This window comes from Tachypleus tridentatus, chromosome 1, assembly GCF_004210375.1.
Source record: "Tachypleus tridentatus isolate NWPU-2018 chromosome 1, ASM421037v1, whole genome shotgun sequence".
Classification (NCBI taxonomy): domain Eukaryota; kingdom Metazoa; phylum Arthropoda; class Merostomata; order Xiphosura; family Limulidae; genus Tachypleus; species Tachypleus tridentatus.
In genome coordinates, this window is record NC_134825.1 from 173,253,346 (window position 1) to 173,272,158 (window position 18,813).

Sequence of the window (18,813 nt, forward strand, 5' to 3'; positions counted from 1 at the left end):
GTCTAAACTAGTCACGTTGCTCAGTGTTATCTATATTAATCCCACTGTCTAATGTTGTCTAAACTAGTCACGTTGCTCAGTGTTATCTATATTAATCCCACTGTCTAATGTTGTCTAAACTAGTCACGTTGCTCAGTGTTATCTATATTAATCCCACTGTCTAATGTTGTCTAAACTAGTCACGTTGCTCAGTGTTATCTATATTAATCCCACTGTCTAATGTTGTCTAAACTAGTCACGTTGCTCAGTGTTATCTATATTAATCCCACTGTCTAATGTTGTCTAAACTAGTCACGTTGCTCAGTGTTATCTATATTAATCCCACTGTCTAATGTTGTCTAAACTAGTCACGTTGCTCAGTGTTATCTATATTAATCCCACTGTCTAATGTTGTCTAAACTAGTCACGTTGCTCAGTGTTATCTATATTAATCCCACTGTCTAATGTTGTCTAAACTAGTCACGTTGCTCAGTGTTATCTATATTAATCCCACTGTCTAATGTTGTCTAAACTAGTCACGTTGCTCAGTGTTATCTATATTAATCCCACTGTCTAGTGTTGTCTAAACTAGTCACATTGTTTAGTGCTATCTAGAGTAGTTACATTGTTTAATGTTGTCTAAAATAGTCACGTTGCTCAGTGTGATGCAATTGATTTGTGTTAGAGCACAAAAAAACTGAGTTTTATAAAATTAGGGTATGTTTGGAAAAATCAACAGAGTTTTATCATTAGAAAAGTATCTCGTCTTGTGCTATGATTCATGTTGTACAGAAGTCGTCTTGGTTTTATTTAATAGTATCCGAGTTCCGAACAATTTGTTCTAATCATGGAAAACTCAAAGAAGAATATTGTGTGTGTGACAGACTGTTCTCTGGAAATGTGTGTCAGTACAAGGGTAAGTTATCAACTTTCGTGTTATTAAACAAACGTAAAGTATACGTTCTAATTAGATAAATAGTTCGAGAAGAGAAATAAAATATTCTTACAGAAAAATAATTAGTTACAAGAAGAAACAGAAAAAGGTTAACTGAATTTATTACAATGTTTTTTATTTGCTACTAAGTATTATTATAGCAATATTATAGAACTATTGGCTGGAGTTACAAATACTAAAGTCTGAATCACTTTAACTTATAAATAACATTTTACTGTGAACAATAAAGATTAGAATCGTTACTTCGTATTTTAGTTACATATAGCGTTATTGTAGATAGCATTTAGTGTATAGGTACATCGGAATATATAAAACATTGGGGGGCAGTTTATGAATATAAATTGTTTTACAGTCAGTAAAAATTCCTTAAAATGTTATTCAACAATTTCACAAAAAACAGCATTATTTTATTCACAAAAAATAAACTTTCCTGCGAACTATAATAATGGAAGTCACACATATAATACGAATATTTTAGGTAGTAACCGATATACAAATTATGGCAAAGTTAGCACACTTCATAGACAAATACCAAATACAAAATTGTGAGGAGATATTCGGGCACCCAATCTAATTACTGGGGGAACGTGCCTTCTTTTGGCACAATGCCTATGACGTAACTGTTCAATACTTTGCTTGTGAGGAAGATTTTCAGCAAACTATTAAGAGGGTCAAATGATATTTGGGCACCAAAGTTAATTATTGGGGGAACGTGTCCCCTCTATGATGTGACTGTTGAATACTTTGCTTGTGGGTAAAATCTTCATCGTGTTTTAAAACTTTTTTTGTTAAAAGAACGTTTTGAAAACAACTAAAAAGGTGAACATTATTTGAAACGCAGATGAGTGCTGGGCAGACGAGGAATGTGGTCCTAACGGAAAGTGTATCAGTGTAGATAGTACCTCGTTTCCTAAGAAACAGTGTTTCTGTGAAGAAGGATGGTTTGGAGAAAACTGTAACAAAGGTACTTGTTGTTGTTTTTACGTTGTTATTGTCGCTTGGAAACGTTTAAATATGCTCGGATTTCAATCCATAGAATGATGTACTTTTGCTAGTGATGTAACTGATAAAGTTATTTCCAGGGACGGTCTTAGTCATTCTAGAGCCTCGGACAGAATTCAGTAGCTGGGGCACATCATGATAAAAAAACAACAGCTCAGAAGTAGATTAAAAGGCACAGACAGCATCAGAGGCTTTTCCATGCATGGGGCCCCGGGCAATGGCCCGCTAGGTACAATCGCCTATAGTTATACCCAGACTGTAGTCTATATTTTAGTTTGTAAATAGTCCAGTACTAAAACCATTTGTTCAATACCATAAAACAGTAAATTAACTTTATTTCCTTTATCTGAACATTAGTTTTACGGGATACGAGAATTAAGCGAACAGGCCAAGGACCCTGATGTTAAGCATAGCCACCACTATCTTACATCTGCTAACTAGAGGAAGGGGAACCAGTCAGCAAAACTCACCACTTACACAAGCCACTCTTAAGTGAAAAAAGTGATTGACTGTGTCTTTTATAATACGATCGCAGTGGAAAATACGGTTTAAACCAAAGACCTTCTGTTCAAAACCCGACACTAAGTGACCTGAGAAATAAACGTAATTCAATAATTTATACTTCCGAGACTCCTTAATGATATAATAATAACGGTATAACAAATGTTATTTAGTCCTGATTACTGATATAGCGACGGACAGAAACAGAAGACTTGCAGACGACAATAACTACACGAAATTACTTCCCACTCTGCCTACAGAGTTTCTGTTGTTGTTTGTTGTTGCTCTCGCGTTTACTTACTTCTTAAAAATGTTTTTTCGTTTAAAACAATTTGAAAAACAAACGAATAAAATGCTGATTTTGATGTTGTCACTTGTAAACATTATTTCAACATGAAAAGGGGGCGCAACGGACACTTTAATGATATACGAAATATTTAAAATTCAGAGAATACCGGCACCAGGAATAACTAACTCTCTAATTTTCACGTACATCGTCGTTCTCAGGTTGCATGACAATCACAGCGCAGATGATGGTTAATTGAATTATTTTTCTATGTCTCTCGTTAAATATTTAAACTGTTAAGTAGGTAATATCCTGATGACATATTACTAATTCTAGTGCAATGTTTTTTGTTTTCTGATCACTTTTATTTCCAGAATCTTCTGTGAAATCCGTAATGGTGGATTTGAGCAAATATACTCAAAAAGAATTATCAGACGATTATAGGCTGTACTGGAGAATAATTGAGGTAAGTTATCATTACACTAATACCACAGTGAAAAACGGATATTTTTCTGTCCATATAAATAGCTTCAGTGAGTGCATATTGAAAGACCACAGTGGCTAAATACACCGAATGTTGACTTATTTGTTTGTTTGTTTATAATTAAGCACAAAGCTACACAATGGACTATTTGCGCTAGCCGTCCCTAATTTAATCAGTGTAAGACTAGAGGAAAAGCGGTTAGTCATCACCACCCAACGCTAGCTCTTGGGCTATTCTTTTACCAATCAATAGTGGAATTCACCGCACATAATAACGCCCTCATGACTGAAAGGGCGAGAATGTTTGCTTTGACGGGGATTCGAACCCGCGACCTTCAGATGACGAATCGAGTGTTCTTACCACCTGGACATGCCGGACACACCAGTGAGAAAGCAGAATGGCTGGATTATTCCTTCGGCTTAAGGCTTTCACTAGAAACTTGTGTTAAACTAAATTAGATATTTTTTAAAAACTCGCCTGTGATGCTTGGGATATTGGTGAAGTATAAATAATATAACATTAAAAGCCACAGCATGTTACTAAAAACCCACGTAAATCCATGGATATGAACATACGAGTAAAATATGCACAACAAAATGGAGGACAGTGTCACCCTGTTCCTGTTTGAACCTTAATCATAATATTTTAAATAAAAAAGCACTGTATTCGCCATTATTATTGGTGTTTACAAATTATTGAAAATAAATTTTCAACAAGACTTCTAGCTGTAATTGAACATTTAAAGCTAAGTATGTGATCGGTGTCTATTTATTTCTATGTATGTGTCTGTTTGATTTTTACGTAATAAAATTTATATCAGGCAAACCATAAAGAAGGGGGATACTACATGAGTTTCGTTAGCTGCATTTACCCCTATGTTTCTTGTTACAGTTATTGTTAATATTGACGTCTTACTTACAGAAAACAAGGAGAGGATTGTTCAGGTTAACCCGTTATGCCCCACAAAAATCTTTTTTTGTTGTATCTTATGGTCCATGTATTTATTTTGTTTTCCTCTCGTGATTTCCATCTTATTGTTTTGGTTGGTTTCATGTACTTGTTTTGTTTTCCTTTCGTGACTTCCAACTTATTCTTGCACCTGGTTTCATATTCTTGTTTAGTTTGCTTCTCGTGACTTCCAACTTACTGCTGTAGTTGGTTCCATGTACTTGTTTTGTTTGCATCTCGTGACTTACATCTTACTGCTGTAGTTGGTTCCATATACTTCTTTTTTGCTCTTGTGACTTCCATCTTATTGTTATAGCTGGTTCCATGTACTTGTTTCTTCTCGTGACTTCCTACTTGTTATTATAGTTACAACAAGCTATACATCATTACCAGACTAGTTTGTTTTGTTTCTTCTCGTGACTTCCTACTTGTTATTATAGTTACAACAAGCTATACATCATTACCAGACTAGTTTGTTTTGTTTCTTCTCGTGACTTCCTACTTGTTATTATAGTTACAACAAGCTATACATCATTACCACACTAGTTTGTTTTGTTTCTTCTCGTGACTTCCTACTTGTTATTATAGTTACAACAAGCTATACATCATTACCAAACTAGTTTGTTTTGTTTCTTCTCGTGACTTCCTACTTGTTATTATAGTTACAACAAGCTATACATCATTACCAGACTAGTTTGTTTTGTTTCTTCTTGTGACTTCCTACTTGTTATTATAGTTACAACAAGCTATACATCATTACCAAACTAGTTTGTTTTGTTTTTTCTCGTGACTTCCTACTTGTTATTATAGTTACAACAAGCTATACATCATTACCACACTAGTTTGTTTTCTTTCTTCTCGTGACTTCCTACTTGTTATTATAGTTACAACAAGCTATACATCATTACCAAACTAGTTTCTTTTGTTTCTTCTCGTGACTTCCTACTTGTTATTATAGTTACAACAAGCTATACATCATTACCAGACTAGTTTGTTTTGTTTCTTCTCGTGACTTCCTACTTGTTATTATAGTTACAACAAGCTATACATCATTACCAGACTAGTTTGTTTTGTTTCTTCTCGTGACTTCCTATTTGTTATTATAGTTACAACAAGCTATACATCATTACCAAACTAGTTTGTTTTGTTTCTTCTCGTGACTTCCTACTTGTTATTATAGTTACAACAAGCTATACATCATTACCAGACTAGTTTGTTTTGTTTCTTCTCGTGACTTCCTACTTGTTATTATAGTTACAACAAGCTATACATCATTACCACACTAGTTTGTTTTGTTTCTTCTCGTGACTTCCTACTTGTTATTATAGTTACAATAAGCTATACATCATTACCAGACTAGTTTGTTTTGTTTCTTCTCGTGACGTCCTACTTGTTATTATAGTTACAACAAGCTATACATCATTACCAGACTAGTTCGTTTTGTTTCTTCTCGTGACTTCCTATTTGTTATTATAGTTACAACAAGCTATACATCATTACCAGACTAGTTTGTTTTGTTTCTTCTCGTGACGTCCTACTTGTTATTATAGTTACAACAAGCTATACATCATTACCAGACTAGTTCGTTTTGTTTCTTCTCGTGACTTCCTACTTGTTATTATAGTTACAACAAGCTATACATCATTACCAAACTAGTTTGTTTTGTTTCTTCTCGTGACTTCCTACTTGTTATTATAGTTACAATAAGCTATACATCATTACCAGACTAGTTTGTTTTGTTTCTTCTCGTGACGTCCTACTTGTTATTATAGTTACAACAAGCTATACATCATTACCAGACTAGTTCGTTTTGTTTCTTCTCGTGACTTCCTATTTGTTATTATAGTTACAACAAGCTATACATCATTACCACACTAGTTTGTTTTGTTTCTTCTCGTGACTTCCTACTTGTTATTATAGTTACAACAAGCTATACATCATTACCAGACTAGTTTGTTTTGTTTTTTCTCGTGACTTCCTACTTGTTATTATAGTTACAACAAGCTATACATCATTACCAAACTAGTTTGTTTTGTTTCTTCTCGTTACTTCCTACTTGTTATTATAGTTACAACAAGCTATACATCATTACCAGACTAGTTTCTTTTGTTTCTTCTCGTGACTTCCTACTTGTTATTATAGTTACAACAAGCTATACATCATTACCAGACTAGTTTGTTTTGTTTCTTCTCGTGACTTCCTACTTGTTATTATAGTTACAACAAGCTATACATCATTACCAGACTAGTTTGTTTTGTTTCTTCTCGTGACTTCCTACTTGTTATTATAGTTACAACAAGCTATACATCATTACCAGACTAGTTTGTTTTGTTTCTTCTCGTGACTTCCTACTTGTTATTATAGTTACAACAAGCTATACATCATTACCAGACTAGTTTGTTTTGTTTCTTCTCGTGACTTCCTACTTGTTATTATAGTTAGAACAAGCTATACATCATTACTACACTAGTTTGTTTTGTTTCTTCTCGTGACTTCCTACTTGTTATTATAGTTACAACAAGCTATACATCATTACCAGACTAGTTTGTTTTGTTTCTTCTCGTGACTTCCTACTTGTTATTATAGTTACAACAAGCTATACATCATTACTAGACTAGTTTGTTTTGTTTCTTCTCGTGACTTCCTACTTGTTATTATAGTTACAACAAGCTATACATCATTACTAGACTAGTTTGTTTTGTTTCTTCTCGTGACTTCCTACTTGTTATTATAGTTACAACAAGCTATACATCATTACCAGACTAGTTTGTTTTGTTTCTTCTCGTGACTTCCTACTTGTTATTATAGTTACAACAAGCTATACATCATTACTAGACTAGTTTGTTTTGTTTCTTCTCGTGACTTCCTACTTGTTATTATAGTTACAACAAGCTATACATCATTACCAGACTAGTTTGTTTTGTTTCTTCTCGTGACTTCCTACTTGTTATTATAGTTACAACAAGCTATACATCATTACCAGACTAGTTTGTTTTGTTTCTTCTCGTGACTTCCTACTTGTTATTATAGTTACAACAAGCTATACATCATTACTAGACTAGTTTGTTTTGTTTCTTCTCGTGACTTCCTACTTGTTATTATAGTTACAACAAGCTATACATCATTACTAGACTAGTTTGTTTTGTTTCTTCTCGTGACTTCCTACTTGTTATTATAGTTACAACAAGCTATACATCATTACCAGACTAGTTTGTTTTGTTTCTTCTCGTGACTTCCTACTTGTTATTATAGTTACAACAAGCTATACATCATTACTAGACTAGTTTGTTTTGTTTCTTCTCGTGACTTCCTACTTGTTATTATAGTTACAACAAGCTATACATCATTACTAGACTAGTTTGTTTTGTTTCTTCTCGTGACTTCCTACTTGTTATTATAGTTACAACAAGCTATACATCATTACTAGACTAGTTTGTTTTGTTTCTTCTCGTGACTTCCTACTTGTTATTATAGTTACAACAAGCTATACATCATTACCAGACTAGTTTGTTTTGTTTCTTCTCGTGACTTCCTACTTGTTATTATAGTTACAACAAGCTATACATCATTACCACACTAGTTTGTTTTGTTTCTTCTCGTGACTTCCTACTTGTTATTATAGTTACAACAAGCTATACATCATTACCACACTAGTTTGTTTTGTTTCTTCTCGTGACTTCCTACTTGTTATTATAGTTACAACAAGCTATACATCATTACCAGACTAGTTTGTTTTGTTTCTTCTCGTGACTTCCTACTTGTTATTATAGTTACAACAAGCTATACATCATTACCACACTAGTTTGTTTTGTGGAGTTTTTCTTTTTTCTTTCTATCAGAATACTCGTTTTCGGGATTTCACTTCATAAATATTTTCATTTGCCTAATGAAAGTTCGTCGTTAGGTATAACTGTGTTATTCTGTTTATTATTATTATTATCAAACTGTATATAATAGTCGATTTAGAATTTTATTATGTGAAACTGTTACCGATAATATCTGAAACATATCTGTACGTAAACGTGACCAGTAAGTCCAGTATCTTGTTAAAGGTTTGAGTTTCGACATGACTGTGTTCTATACAAGTTTTTAACACGAGAAAGATAACCATTTACCTACAATTGTGATTAAATAAGGTATTATTGAGGAAGCATGGCTGTAAACAGTTTTTAAAACATGTTTTTTTACAATGTTATAAGCAAAGTCTTAGGATAAATAACCCTCTGTAGAACACGTTATGAAAACACGGTGTAAAAAGAATTTTTTCTTTGAATTTCTTACTTATATAGGTCTATACTACACAATTTTTAAATATACTTTGATAAGTTATAAATAAATGCATTTCGTGCCTAGAAGTGACCGTTCAGTTTGAGAACCAACAAAATAATTCCATAATTGAAGCACTTTATATACAAACACATTCCTATGTTCTTTCAAATTTACGATGCAAATGAAAAGTGCCCCTCGTGTCTACACATTCAGTTCTCCATTAAACTCTAAAATATTCTCGACATAGGCCAAGTCATACCATATAACCATACTCTCGATCTCCGGTTCACATTTTTAGATTTTGTTTTGTTTTGTTTGTTTTTTAATTTCGCACAAAGCTACTCGAGGGCTATCTGTGCTAGCCGTCCCTAATTTAGCAGTGTAAGACTAGAGGGAAGGTAGCTAGTCATCACCACCCACCGCCAACTCTTGGGCTACTCTTTTACCAACGAATAGTGGGATTGACCGTCACATTTTAACGCCCCCACGGCTGAAAGGGCGAGCATGTTTGTCGCGATGGGGATGCGAACCCGCGACCCTCAGATTGCGAGTCGCACGCCTTAACACGTTTGTCCATGCCGGGCCCACACATTTGTTAGAAAAATTGTATATCAAATTGGAATGAATTTTATTGTATTTTGCAAGTGGTACTTTATTATTTTTTATTATTGGTGTAACCCATTACGAGATCCAAAAAATGATATTTGGCTTTTTAGGTGAGCTGATTTGAGATAAACCGTTGTATTAAAGAACTGTTTTATATATATGATCTACTTTTATATATACTGTATTTGTAAAGTAGGGGGAACAGTGTTCTATTTTAATTGAGTTCAGTACAATGTATGAAGTATATTGAGAAAAGTGTTTTCTTTAACAATGAATGTTGATGTACTGTTAGTATACACGTGCTCAGTGAATGTTGATGTATTGTTAGTATACACGTGCTCAGTGAATGTTGATGTATTGTTAGTATACACGTGCTCAGTGAATGTTGATGTACCGTTAGTATACACGTGCTCAGTGAATGTTGATGTATTGTTAGTATACACGTGCTCAGTGAATGTTGATGTACCGTTAGTATACACGTGCTCAGTGAATGTTGATGTATTGTTAGTATACACGTGCTCAGTGAATGTTGATGTATTGTTAGTATACACGTGCTCAGTGAGTGTTGATGTATTGTTAGTATACACGTGCTCAGTGAGTGTTGATGTATTGTTAGTATACACGTGCTCAGTGAATGTTGATGTATTGTTAGTATACACGTGCTCAGTGAATGTTGATGTATTGTTAGTATACACGTGCTCTGTGAATGTTGATGTATTGTTAGTATACACGTGCTCAGTGAATGTTGATGTACTGTTAGTATACATGTGCACAGTGAATGTTGATGTACCGTTAGTATACACGTAAAATTTATTGTTTATGAACTTTGAAAAACTCCAGTACACAGTTTGTTTCACTGTATGAAGTTTTTTAATCTCTGCCATATTTATAAAATTCATCCTGTCCAAGAATCAAATTCCTGAACAAGTCATTTGTTTCAAACGTGAGGCACATTGACTTTATTATAAAATAATTTCTTTTAACAATCGTTTTATTATTTAATTCTAACTCATTTTTATGTCAATACCAGTAATCTTCGCTTCGCCACGCCTTCAACAAGCTGTTCGTGGTATTCGGTCATGTTTTGTGAAATCATTAGTATCTCATTAGGTCATAAAACGAAGCCATCGAAGGCCCGGCGTGGCCCCATGATTAGGGCGCTAAACTCGTAATCTGAGGATCGCGGGTTCATATCCTCTTCATACCAAATATGTTTGCCATTTCAGTCATGGGGGCGTTATAATGTAACGGTCAATCCTATTATTCGTTGGTAAAAGAGTAGCCCAAGAGTTGGCAATGGGTGTGAAGGCTAGCTGACTTTCCTCTAGTCTTTCATTGCTAAAGTATGGGCGTCTAGAGCAGAGAGCCCTCGTGTAGCATTGGGCGAAATTCAGAAAACAAGTGAACAGAAAGTAATCGAAACGGAAATATTCTCCGTTCACGTGATCGCACTATCTTCTGTACACAGCGCTACCTAGCTGATTTTAAATAACAATTATTAACATCGCTAACGATCCATATTTGCAACAAATTTTTATACTTGCATATTTTCTTTGTTTTATGAAGCTCATTTATGAAGTATGTCGTATTTCTTTTAACATGGAACAATGATAAGTTATCGTGCCAGATTATTTTTTTAAATTTCGCGCAAAGCCACATGAGGGCTATCTGCGCTAACTGTCCCTAATTTTGCAGTGTAAGACTAGAAGTTAGGCAGCTAGTCATCACCCACCACCAACTCTTGGGCTACTCTTTTACCAACGAATAGTGGGATTGACCGTAACATTACAACGCACCCACAGCTGAAAGGGCGAGCATGTTTGGTGTGGCGAGGATTCGAACCCGCGACCCTCAGATTACGATTCGATTGCCTTAACCACCTGGCCATGCCGGGCCATTGTGTCACATATTGCTGAAAAAACAAAACCAAAAAAAAACTTGACCTGTTTAAAATTGACCATCTGCTCAAGTTACTTAAAAATATATCAATAGAATATAATAAGACAACAATTTCAAAAACCGATGTTCTGTTAGCTGGAAGGTTTAGTCATTTATTTAACCAAAAAGTACAATATTCATTAAACTGAAAAACATTTTAATGAAGCTTGAACTTATATTTTTTTATTCAAGTGAATAATTTTCCTAAAAACTCGTTGTATTTGGTGTTTATCTCTAAGATATAACTGTTCTCTAAGGAGTTATCAGATTTATGGAATTAACCTGAAAAGTTAAACTGCGTATAATGTTTCAGAACACTTGCCTCGTGAAACAAACATGTCGTGACGTAGACCCTAAAACAACAATTGTTACAGTTTAATAGTGGCGTGAGTAACCATGGTCTCAATGTGTGTGTTTTGGAGAGGTCATATTTAGGGTTACTACACTTCTAGAGTGAAAATCTGGGACATACTGTTTTCCCTCTACATGAAGTGGCTGTGTAACAGTCTAAATTACAACTCACATTGTACGTGATAAGTGACACAGTATTTCTGTATAGCGTTCTAAAACCACAGGGAAACAAATTTTGGTAAAAACTTAACAGTTAAAACCAAAAAGGATAAATGTGTCTAAATTGTTTTGAACCTGTTCAAACCTGTTGCTTATTCGATTTATTTTTCGTGGCTGCGCGGGTCTTCAGCTGACCAATGAGTGGCGAAGAAAACATAGCAGTGAGGGAGAATACTTTACTGTGTGGTTTTCCCTGGCTCATTTTCTACATTAAATTTAAAGTAGTCGTGTGTACGACAACTCGTACGTATTAGGACACGAAGAAACTGGGGTGGTAAAATAGCGCTATTGTTTCTCATTGGAACAAAAGGGTGATGACTAAAACCTAGAACAATACCAGTGTCATTTGGATGGTGTTTTGTAACCATAGTTATAATGGACAGCAAAGATGAAAGAAACATACACATAACATTTATTCGTACATTTTGGTTTAAACGATACGTTCGTTTGTTTGTCACACCAAAATGCTCGCCCTTTCAGCCGTGGGGGTGTTATAATGTGTCGACGAATCCCACTAATCGTTGGTAAAAGAGTAGCCCAAGAGTTGGCGGTGATGATTGGCTGCCTTCTCTCTAGTCTTACACTGGTAAATGAGGGATGGCTAGCGCAGAGAGCCCTCGAGTGGCTTTGTGCGAAATTCAAAACAAACAAAACCAAATCGTTTGTTTGGAATTAAACACAAAGCTACATAATTGGCTACCTGTGCTCTGCTCACCACGGATATCGAAACCAGGTTTTTAGCGTTGTAAGTCCTCAGAATACCACTGTCCCACTGTTTTTTTTTATTTCGCCCAAAGCTACACAAGGGCTATCTGCACTGGTCGTCCCTAATTTAGCAGTGTAAGACTAGAGGGAAGGCAGCTAGTCATCACCTCCAACCGCCAACTCTTGGGCTACTCTCTTACCAACGAATAGTGGGATTGACTGTCATATTATAACACCCCCACGGTTGAAAGGGCGAACATGTTTGGTGTGGCGGGGATTCGAACCCGCGACCCTCAGATTACGAGTCGAGCGCCCTAACCACCTGGCCATGCCGATCCTAACGATAAGTATGATTAGAATTAATAAATAAAAAATAATTTCTGACACTGGTGTAGTTTTGTGCAACATATTACAGCCACTTGTATTGTCTAAACATAAAGATATAAAAAGATAAAGCACCTGTAACTATTTGGGAACAGTTTCAGGAACTGGTATTGGATAATTTTGTGTCACGAGCGTTTTAAATGATACTCCACTAGGAGGAGGTTGGCTCAATGGTAAGTTTACTGAAATACTGTGCCAAAATCCGGAGCTCGATTCTTTGAGGTGTTAAAAACGTAGATATCTCATTTTGTAACTTTACGTTTAAAGGAAACAGTGTAAATTAAGCTGTATGTTGAAACAAATAGTAACTTTTCACTATAGTTCATAAATGTTTTAAAAATTCAAAAGCAGAACAAAGCAGTTATTTTCTTGGTAGTTTCATTTTGCGGTGGTTCGGCATAGCCAGGTGGTTAAGGCACTCGACTCGTAATCCGAGGGTCGGGGGTTGGAATCCCCGTCAACCAAACATGCTCGTTCTTTCAGCCGTGGGGGCGTTATAATGTGACGGTCATTCCCACTATTCGTTGGTAAAAGAGCAGCCCAAGAGGTGGCGGTGGGTGGTGATGACTAGCTGCCTTCCCTCTAGTTCTACACTGCAAAATTTGGGACGGCTAGGGCAGATAGCCCTAGTGTAGCTTTGCGCGAAATTCAAATCAAACAAACAAACCAGTGACATGCAAGGTCCACTTATGATACACAGTTGTATATCGTGCAAGGTCAAGAATATACCAGTCAACAACTATAGGTTTGCATGCCTCGCTCACATGCTATCATATTGCACAAAGCAATCTAGAACATGGTTTTAATTTACTTTGTAATTTAGTGTATACTTACGGAACAACAGTAAGCCTGACTCCAGCTTCTCTCCCTTGAGTTGGAGTGGTTGACGATTTTTTTAAAATTGTTAACTTGATTGTTTAAACCACTAGAATGAGCTTGGTTTTGATTGACTAGTGTGAAATGTCTGGGGCTGTAATGGGTGAAGGGAGAAATTATTGTCTTAGAGCTTTCGTAGGCCTAATATGCCATAGTACAATGAGTGCTTGCTACAAATGTTACAGAATTAAAGGTGTTAATAAGATATTTTCCACATGGTTATTCTTCAGTTTTACTTTAAACATAGGTGATTCATCATATATTAAATTGTTATATATATATTATGTACGTGTGTATCTGTAATTGTACTTAAGGAAACAATATGTATATTATTAGTTATTATAGTTTTCGTCCACTGTCTTTTAGTAGCATATAAAACGTCAGAAATCGCTTCGTGTTTTGTTCACTCGAATTGTTTTAATTTTGTTTTTAAGGAAACTGAAGAGATTGAGGCTATTCTCAAAGTTAATGGTTCGAGTTTCGTCGCCCTTGGATGGAGACCTCAAGCTGTAGGATCTAGTTGTAAGGCTTTTCCTGTTATCAGGAATCGTCGTGGTACGTCATCACTCGAGTCAGAAACGGACAATAAAACGAACATTATAAATGGACAGAAAGGAACAGAGGAACCTGTTGCTGAACCACCTTCAGAACCGAGTTCTGGAGAAAATGCGAAAAATGACAAAACCCGTGAAAAAGATCATCGGTACACTTCTGAAGAAGTCACATCTTCAAACACGAACAAGGAGCCAGGAGCAAAAAACCCTCAGGGCCCTTTACCTTCAGCACCCTTTGGTGGACCACCCTATTACTTCCCACCGTCAGAAACTTCATTGAATGACAAGGCCTTTGGTTTCCCAACGTCGGGGAACTCCAAGCAACACTCGACGCAAAACTACAAACACATTGTTGATGAAAATGGTAATTTAATTGGCATCACACTGGTGGGCAATCCTCAGAAAGCCCCAGACAGACGCAATTTTTATATTGGGGACCGTTTCAAACGTGGGGCTCAATCACTACCTGAATCCGAAGCATCTGCAAAACCATCGAAGAGTAAACCAAGCCCATCTATTACGTATCCACCAATATCTTCCTATACCCCTCGTCACGAGTTTCATGCCATGGATTGTACAGATATTGTAATAGGGGTTGTTCGAGGAAAGGCCAGTCGTATCTCTGACTACTATACCCGCGACAGGTCAACACCTCGTGTTGATTCTTACTATGGTGGTACAGATAGTTTGACTGCTGCAGTAGGAGCTGAGGACAATGGAGTGACCACAGTTTTATTCCGAAAAAAAGTAAAAGGTAGGATGATTGTTTCTGTCTATCTCTGTGTTAAAACTCTTAACAAATGTTATATTTTCGTAGAAGTTTTAGCCACTATGATTTAAGTATTGAGCTCAAACAGAAATTTAGTAAAACAACGAGATACGAATCGTTACGTTATACGGCATTGTCTGTTGTAAACAAAGAAAAAGTTTAATAAAATTAAAAGAAATAAGTTATTCAGCGAGCACAATATTAGATTATGAAGTAACACAGAAGTGCATTTCTCAAAATCCTCTTGGTTCATTACGTTTCAAACCAAAGACTATAAATCTGCGATATAACACGTTTTTCTTTCGTAACTAATGTTAGGCTTAGCGTTTTTTAGACGCTATTTGTAGTCTTATCAGTTTCGTTCTTTCGTCACGTTTCCGCGTATAATATTCAGGGAACCGACTTGCACCTACAGTATATAATTTTACTTTTTCCAGCAAAAGAACTCACTGACCACACCATTGAGAACAGTTTAATGAACGTCATCTGGGCCAAAGGTCAAGAGCCTGGAATGTATATCCACCGGCCTGAAACAGGACTTGAAGCAGGTAACGCCAAGATAACAGATTTCTACAGGCCTGATGAGATAAAATATCACGGACATGGAAAACAGCGTGGAAAGCTTACCCTGAACTTTTTCGGTAAGACGAACCAGTTCTCTAGTACTTGAGCTCATGTTAAAGGCCCTGTGGTTTCTAGGTGTAGTGCCTGACACAGTTACATTGTTACAGATTAACGTCGTTCCTATTAAGCGAACTATATTAAAAAAAAAAATATTGATACTGCTAAATGATTGTGTTTAATGAATCACCAATCATATAAGTAAATTAACAGCAGTTTTGTAATTTAATTACTTACAAACTATTTGTTCTTTTACACCTTTAACAACCAATTATAAATCTTCAAAATGTGTGAGAGACAACATTAGGTGATAAAAAACAACACACACATACACAAAATTACAAGTCATAGAACTCTTGAGGAAGTCAGCAGAACATTGGGACCACGTGTTAATACTAGCGTTTCTCCATGCTAAACGTCATTAAACGAATGAACAGGGACATCATTTTAAAATACATATATCTGCTCATTCACTTTGTATACCGAGTGGATTTATTTGTTAAGAAATTCGCGCAAAGCTACACGAGGGCTATCTGCGCTAGCCGTCTATAATATAGCAGTATAAGACTAGAGGGAAGGCAGAAAGTCATCACCGCCAACTCGTGGGCTACTCTTTTATCAACGAATAGTGAGATTGATTGAACATTATAGCGCTCCTACGGCTGAAAGGGGATTCGAACCTGTGACCCTTTGATTACGACTCAAACGCTCTAACCACCAGGTCATGCCGTGCCGTTGAGTAGGTGTTGAAGCCAACTGATGAATCCCACCACTTTTAGAAAAAAAAATAGACTTAAAGTTATCCCTGACAAGGTATACCTATTGGTTTATAAAACTTCAAACCCATTTCCTCGAGGTAACTAATTCTGCAGTAAGAACAGACTTATAATTGCATGTAACTATGTGGTATTATAGTAACACTGGCTTTGGAATTTAAATTCCATAAAAGTTGTTTTAATTTTAATAATGTGTATTTCATAGTTCAGCTTCGCAGATTTCGAAAATAACATTAATGATTTTCAATTATGTAAGGACTTTTTTTTATTCAAATCGAGAATAAAAACTTGCTTGGTAAAAGTTATCTAAATATAACAAATTAGGGTAACTTACACAACCTCTTGTTACCATAGCAACGAATAAGAAGTATTGAAATAAAAAAGAAATTCAAAGTGCACGTATAAACAAATACAATTCAAAAATGGTGCGTCATGTTAACAGTTCTATACTAGTGGTATGTTTCTCGTGAGTTCTAGAACGATCGATAAAACTCACGTCGCGATTAGTCTAGAGAAATCTATAGCCAGTGGTTGTCAACATTTCAAGCACAGCAAAATGTGACCTGATTTCAATGAAAATGATTCATTTATTTAAAAGTACATGTGATGTTTTATGAAAAATCTGTATGTAATGAAGAAAAATGGATTTTCGTTTATTTTTTTTATTTAGAATTAAGCACGAAGTTACACAATGGGCTATCTGTGCTCTGCCCACCAAGGTTATCGAAACGTGGTTTTTAGCTGTGTGAGTCCGCAGACATAGCGCTATGCTTCTGGGGAGAGGGGCGCAGAAAATGGATATTTTTGGATTCGGTGTACAGAAATTACTGCAGAACATGTAGAAATTAAATCCAATAAAACCATCACAGGCGTATGTAATTATTAGTATGCTTACATGTAAACCAAAAAGTCATTTTAGGGTCTTTTGACTGACAGATAACACCCTACTGTACAACAATGAGAGTGATTAAAATTGGTGACCTTCGGTCTTCTTCCAGTGAAACTACTATGATGAAGAACTTAACCACATCCAACCGACACCTATTAATATACAGTTCAACCAGAATGTATCATAAATACAATAATATCGTGAGATGTTATATTATTCATACAAATGAGTAAATTTATCCCCAGAATAAATCAGAATTATTTGAATCAGACAGAATACCAAACAGAAATCCGTGACTCAAAAATATTGAATAGTTCTATTGTTTAAATTTTTTATAAAAAGTTGATCTTGTAATTAGCTCATTTTAGCCCAATTATGGTGATAATACAAAATTTACAGGATTTTAAAAATTATCCGTGAGAAATTTCATTATAAAACCGTTAAGTGTTGTAACCGATACTATATTGTGCTGTTAATTTGTCATTGCAGATGGGACAAGTCAATCCTCTGCAGCGACTGTTGCGTCACCTAGTGGCGAATGGAAGTATCCTCACAACTGTATTGAGGAGAGTTGTCAGTATCACATTAAATGGAAGATGGAAACAGATACCGATGATATTCACTTCGTCATTCACAGCTCTAATGGTGACAAGTGGACTGGTGTTGGTTTCTCGGAGAATCCTAAAATGGTAATAGTTTACAACTATTTTATTCAAAGATATTGGTAATTGAAACTACGTGATTAGATTTGATCAACCTTCAAGTGTAGGGGGCTCCAGTATGGACTCGTGGTTAGGGCGCTCGACTCGTAATCTGAGGGTCGCCCTTTCAGCCATGGAGGCGTTATAATATAATGGTCAATCACACTATTTGTCGGCAAAAGAGTAGCCCAAGAGTTGGCGGTGGGTGGAGATAACTAGCTGCCTTCCCTCTAGTCTTAAACTGCAAAATTAGAGACGGCTAGCACAGATAGCCCTCGAGTGGCTTTGCGTGAAATTCAAAACAAACCAAAACCAAACCTATTTTAAAATACACGATTAACATTTCATTTGGATGACCAACGTATAATTCTGTAACAACCTATTTATTTAATTGTTTCATTTTTTATTTATTTACTGATGACGTATATTTTGGCCCCACCGAATTGAAGGGCTTATCCGTTAAGTCCAGTTGCCGAAAGTTCGTGTACTGTGCTTTCTGACCGTGTGTGCATTATTAAAGTAGCGGTCAAATACCATTATTTTATTAGATTAACTCGAATGTTGATAGTGGTGTTATTGACTAAGTACCTTCTCTCTAGTCTATCAGTTTAAAGTTAGGTACGGCTAGTACAGAATGCCCTTTCACAACTTCATATAAATACCAAAACCAACTAACCAATCACAAACATTGAAATAACCTCAATGATCAGAGCACAAACTGTAACAAGTGTATGGCAGGAAAAATGAGACGTATTTCAGATCTTTTTTGTGACATTAAACAACACAAAAAAGTTGTCCCTAATTTGTCAGTGTAAGACTAAAGGAAAGGAAGCTAGTCATCACCATCCACCGCCATCTTTTGGGCTACCCTTTTACCAACGAATAGTGGGATTGACGGTCACATTATAAAGCTTCTACGGCTGAAAGGGAAAGCATGTTTGGTGCGAGAGGGATTCGGACCTGCAACCCTCAGATTACAAATCGAGCACCTTAACCAGAA

At 35.8% G+C, this 18,813-nt stretch overlaps 2 protein-coding genes across 2 annotated transcripts in view; one reads left to right on the top strand and one right to left on the bottom strand.

Moving 5' to 3' along the window:
* The window catches only part of LOC143230408 (FGGY carbohydrate kinase domain-containing protein-like), a 297,176-nt gene extending 281,625 nt beyond the window's left edge, over nt 1-15,551 (bottom strand). The window contains exon 1 of the mRNA XM_076463931.1: nt 15,454-15,551. Within this exon, the coding sequence (XP_076320046.1) occupies nt 15,454-15,502 (49 nt within the window). The 5' untranslated portion in view covers nt 15,503-15,551. The remainder of the gene's footprint in view (nt 1-15,453) is intronic.
* LOC143230387 (uncharacterized) overlaps nt 1-18,813 on the top strand; it is a 73,696-nt gene that overhangs the window by 34,623 nt on the left and 20,260 nt on the right. The window contains exons 5-10 of the mRNA XM_076463889.1: nt 797-895; nt 1,776-1,898; nt 3,098-3,189; nt 13,938-14,811; nt 15,264-15,467; nt 17,602-17,801. Coding sequence (XP_076320004.1) covers nt 797-895; nt 1,776-1,898; nt 3,098-3,189; nt 13,938-14,811; nt 15,264-15,467; nt 17,602-17,801 — 1,592 coding nt within the window. The remainder of the gene's footprint in view (nt 1-796; nt 896-1,775; nt 1,899-3,097; nt 3,190-13,937; nt 14,812-15,263; nt 15,468-17,601; nt 17,802-18,813) is intronic.